Source organism: Malus sylvestris, chromosome 12, assembly GCF_916048215.2.
Source record: "Malus sylvestris chromosome 12, drMalSylv7.2, whole genome shotgun sequence".
Classification (NCBI taxonomy): domain Eukaryota; kingdom Viridiplantae; phylum Streptophyta; class Magnoliopsida; order Rosales; family Rosaceae; genus Malus; species Malus sylvestris.
The window spans coordinates 1760329-1765534 of NC_062271.1; the positions used below are offsets into that span (position 1 = coordinate 1760329).

The 5206-nt window shown below is 36.7% G+C and overlaps 1 protein-coding gene across 1 annotated transcript; it reads left to right on the forward strand.

The window, feature by feature from the left end:
• Positions 1-1938: 1938 nt before the first annotated feature.
• On the forward strand, positions 1939-4787 carry LOC126593512 (fructose-bisphosphate aldolase 6, cytosolic). The gene is made up of 3 exons (XM_050259604.1): positions 1939-2103; positions 3296-3523; positions 3718-4787. Exons 1-3 carry the CDS (start codon positions 2076-2078, stop codon positions 4536-4538), a joined length of 1077 nt encoding a protein of 358 aa, XP_050115561.1. The 5' UTR covers positions 1939-2075; the 3' UTR covers positions 4539-4787.
• Positions 4788-5206: the final 419 nt, after the last annotated feature.

A 5206-nucleotide genomic window follows, 5' to 3' on the forward strand; every position in this document is an offset into this window, starting at 1 on the left:
TAATAAAAGTGAATGGACACTTAAAAAAGTAAATTTTTCCTTACATATTACGACATTTGATGTACCGGACTATTTTACTGCATGATAACCATTGTGCTAGGGCTACCTTAATTTTCCTCAGTCATAGATAAGCAACACAACTTTTGCTTGACTTGAAACGATTCATGTTGTAGTAGAAGGGAAAATACTTGATGCCTAAAACATTTAAAAACGTGGAACTTTGGCACTCTTCATTCTTCATCCTCAAAACTTTAAAATTTCGAACATGAATTGAACTCAACAAATTATGATCTTTTGAATCAACAAGGAGGGGCTTCCAACTTCAAAACTTTCACCGAAAAATCTTACCAACTCATGAATTATGGACCTTACACGTTTGCCCTATTGATTGATTTTAGTATGTTGAAGGTTGGTATACTTCCTTCTTTTATACTAAAATCCTTTTAGAATGAATGAACAAACTGTATCTATATGGGGATTAAATACGTATAGGTTAGGATTTGGTGACACGTTTTTGACACTCATTTTATAGGGCTACTTCGTACTGTATTTAAACGATTCAAATTATCTATATTTTAGTACATCGTTTAAAGATCATTATGACAAAAACTTAGACAAATCCAAAATCATTAAAACATTCATTTGTAGAAGAAAATTGACGAATACTGTTTTTTAAACAAACACATAAATTTAATCTGACAGTTATATAATTTTAGATTTAAATAATTTTAAATATACATGATTTTTAGAAAATATCTACAAGATAAACGGTTTGAATCATTAAAATACACATATAAAGTGAATTCCAAAAAGATACGTGACCAAATGTATATAAAAGCGTGTGTTTTCAATTATTTGCATTAGTGGTAAATGAAAGGGTGGCGGTGGTAGTAATCTCTCGGGGTTCACGCATAATTACAACCAAACCCACAGATTCAACCTTCACCTCCACCTGGCCAACAGTAAGCACTACTATTTGTTGCTTGGTTGGTTTTGCCGCAGTGGTTTTCAATGATTTTGATTACCAATTATACCCTTCCGAAAAGAATTGAGGAAGCCAAATTAAGCACTAATGAAGGGTATAACTGGTAATCAAAATCATTGAAAACCACTGCGGTAAAACCAACTACCGGCAAAACATCATTTATTAAAAATTCTAACGAAGAGGAATAATGGTTTCACTTGACTTTAGCTTTCACATCAAAGAATTGGATTCTTTGGGAATACAAGCAAATTACATGGATTTTACAACTTTGACCTAAGTTTCTCTTCTTTTTGCCCTAACTTTTTTTCTACTTGTCCTTAAGCAATGCAAAGGAGATTTTGCTGAAGTGGGACTTCCTAATTCTCTCCTATTTCACAATTTAATATAAATTTTTATATTAATATTATAAAATATTGTATTAAAATCCGTCTAAATCCCGTCTAGCAGCTAGGTTTCAACCTGCTGTACAACTAACGCTTAGCATCTTTTAGAACATTGCTAAAAATATCAGGTGGCGCAGAAATCAGAATCCTATTTTTAAGAGAAGCTTTTTGCTATTCTCTTTCTCTTTGTTCTTATAGGAGGAAAAAGATCCTCTCTGAATCTCTTCCTTCTAATCTACTAGGTCCGAGGATTCGGGTTATTGAAATTTGATACAACAACTAATATTATTATAACTTTAAAGTGAGCCTTTATATAGCCGTCGGATCAAATTTCAATGGTCCAGATCTTTAAACTGAATGAATTAGGAGAAAGGGATCCTAAGAAGATCATTTTTTCTTATAAGTGAGAGAGTAATTTAATTACAATAAAAAAAATAAAAATAAAGGATAATCATTGGGGCATTTTTGTGTGGGTTAAGTCGGCGAAGAACAGAAAGCCCAGCACGAAATAAGGGCAAAAGAGTCAAAATGAGGAGAAAGTCGAAGATCATTTGAGATGCACTTGACTGAGAGCAACGTGTTCCGCAAGGCCTTGGTCTCTGATATAAAACCCTCACTCACACCCACCATTTTCTCCATCTTCCTCCTCAATCTCCCAATCCATAACCGACCCTTAAAGTTTCCGCTCTCTCTTCTCACAGTCAAAAATGTCGGCCTTCAAGGGAAAGTATCACGGTAATCATCGCCTAACGCCGTTACATATTCTCTTCTTCCTTTTATCTCTCGTTTGAAAGATTCTGCCCTTTTTGTTGTTGTTGTTTGGTTTAATTTTGAATTATTAGTGCTTGCTCTGGTCTGTATTTGTATGCGTTGAATTTATCGTATGGATTATGGATTAGTGTTGTATCGGTGCTTTTATCATGATGATAATGAATTTTTATGTGTTAAATTAAGTTTTGCTGAATTGTTAATACTTAATAGTGTGTGGATGGTGCTTAATTTTGAAACTTAATTCGAAATTAATTAAGATATATGCTTCGGAGACTCTTAAAAGTGTGACTTTTTATTCTCTCAAAGTGTGAAGTTGTGTGGACTCTCTGTGGACTTTCCGCCAACTCATTTTTTACGGAGTCCATGGAGAGTCCCACATTTGGTAGTCTCCTTAGCGTTTTATTGATTGAAGTTACTGCATGATTAGTGTCTAACTGGTGTGTTAATGGTTATGATCATGTAGGGTAGAGAAAAATCTTAAAATTTTGGATTGTATGGTATGCCCTTTTGTTGGAAGATATCATTTTTTAATTTGTTTATAATGATTGTTTTAATTAAATGATGATTTACGATCCTTGTTTGTTTGGATCGATTGGCATGACCTGAATTTGAGGTTTATTTTAACGTGTAAATCTCAAATTATTTGAAAAATATACCTGTAAAACTCCATTTTTGTCATCAGTTTTTAATTGATTTTTTACACAAGAAATTTAGTCTTAAAAAATACGGGAGGATGATTAGAACTCGGATGCATAGGAGACATGTGACTGTGACGGATGATATTTGCTTAATTGGTGTTTTAATTCAAAAAATTTTTATGTTCACAGAGTTTGAAGCGGTCCTTTCGTCGTCGTGCTTTCTTTTTGTTTTCTCGTGTATAATCTAAGTTTGGGGTTTGGGGTTGTGAGTACTGGATTAGTACTGAGGTACTTTTATAAAAAAATTGGTATAAATACTAAGGTGTTTTTATAAAAAATGGGTATAAAAAAAACCCGAGCTCATAAAGCTATTTGATAAACACTTGAAAACAACTTATTTTTACAGTTTTGGGTGAAAAAAAAAACTGCAAACGTGAATCAGAATGAGTTTATTCTCGCTTCAAAGCATGGCAATACCAAACCAACCCTTAATATACTGAATTATATTTGGCTTGCAGATGAGCTCATTGCTAATGCTGCCTACATTGGTACCCCGGGAAAGGGTATCCTTGCTGCCGATGAGTCAACTGGCACGATTGGCAAGCGTCTTTCCAGCATTGGCGTTGAGAATACTGAGACAAACAGGCGCGCTCTCCGTGAGCTGCTTTTCACCACTCCCGGTGCCCTCCAATACCTCAGTGGAGTCATCCTCTTTGAGGAAACCCTCTACCAGAAGACAGCTGCTGGTATTTTTCTACCTACGCTATGAAATTCATGTCTAAAATCGGGTTTAATTCAAAAATTATGAATTGTTTTCAATACTCGTGTTTGTCCATGCATTGAAGGGTTCGAAGGTTTATCTATGAGCTTGTCATTTCTGTTTATTTTTTGTGCTTGGATGATATGTCATGCCATTGACATTTCGATTTATGCTATACAGGTAAGCCGTTCGTTGATGTTTTGAAGGAGGGCGGTGTCCTTGCTGGCATTAAGGTTGACAAGGGCACTGTTGAGCTTGCTGGTACCAATGGTGAAACCACAACTCAGGGTCTGGATGGCCTTGGCGAACGTTGCAAGAAGTACTACGAAGCTGGTGCCCGATTTGCAAAATGGCGTGCTGTGCTCAAGATTGGCCCCACCGAGCCATCTCAGTTGGCAATCAACGAGAACGCCAATGGGTTGGCCCGATATGCTATCATCTGCCAGGAGAATGGCCTTGTCCCCATTGTTGAGCCAGAGATCCTTGTTGATGGATCCCACGACATTCAGAAGTGTGCTGATGTGACCGAACGTGTTCTTGCCGCATGCTACAAGGCACTTAACGACCACCATGTCCTGCTTGAAGGGACTCTCTTGAAGCCTAACATGGTGACTCCAGGATCTGATTCCAAAAAGGTTGCGCCCGAGGTGGTTGCCGAGCACACTGTCCGCGCCTTGCAGCGCACCATGCCTGCAGCTGTCCCTGCTGTGGTTTTCCTCTCTGGTGGGCAGAGCGAGGAGGACGCTACCCTCAACCTCAACGCCATGAACAAGTTAAAGGCGAAGAAGCCATGGACTCTTTCATTCTCCTTCGGACGTGCCCTTCAGCAGAGCACTCTCAAGGCTTGGTCAGGAAAGGAGGAGAATGTGAAGAAGGCTCAGGAAGCTTTCCTCACCAGGGCCAAGGCTAACTCGGAAGCGACATTGGGAGCCTACAAGGGTGACGCCAAGCTTGGCGAGGGTGCCGCCGAGAACCTTCATGTCAAGGACTACAAGTATTGATTGGGGAAGCTGTCGAATACCAATTTGTTATGCGGTTAGAAGGTAGCTTTGTTTTCGCGGTCTCGTAACCTAGGTCGTTCCTTTTTGTTTGCTGAAACTTTGATCGTGATCTCAGTCGTGCTGAGATTATTACCGGATACTAGTAGGTTTTGATAAAAGCTTTGAGGAGAGTTTTAGTTTGTTCATCGACTTGGTTTTAGTTTGGAGAAATGTAAACTTCTTTTGTTATATATTTGGGTTGATTGAGAATGTGTTTATTTGAAAGTTCTTTGTTCATTTTTTTATTGGGTTAGGTATTGTTTAGGCCCAATAATGTATTGGGCTTTCACAACATTTTTGAATTAGACAAATTTAAAATTATAAGATATTTATTTATAATGAAGAAAATAGTTTTATAAAAATGTTAAATTTAATCAAGTGGTTGTATTGGGGGATTTTAGTGATTTTGTTAAAGATGATATTTGAGAGAATACATAAAAAAAATAATCAGTTTGATCGATAAAATGTATTTTATTCGTCTCTTAATATGCGTGTCAAAATGTTTTTTAGAAAAATGTGTTGGTCATATTGCGGAATTTTAGTGATTTTGTTAAAGATGATATTTGAGAGAATACATAAAAAAAATAAACAATTGGATCGATAAAATATATTCATCTTCTAAAAATATA

Bases quoted from the DNA above. Each gene is read 5' to 3' on its own strand.
- LOC126593512 (XM_050259604.1), top strand. From the start codon at position 2,076: ATGTCGGCCTTCAAGGGAAAGTATCACG. The intron at 2,104-3,295 runs GTAATCATCGCC...TTTGGCTTGCAG, and splicing joins CTTCAAGGGAAAGTATCACG to ATGAGCTCATTGCTAATGCT. The intron at 3,524-3,717 runs GTATTTTTCTAC...TATGCTATACAG, and splicing joins CTACCAGAAGACAGCTGCTG to GTAAGCCGTTCGTTGATGTT.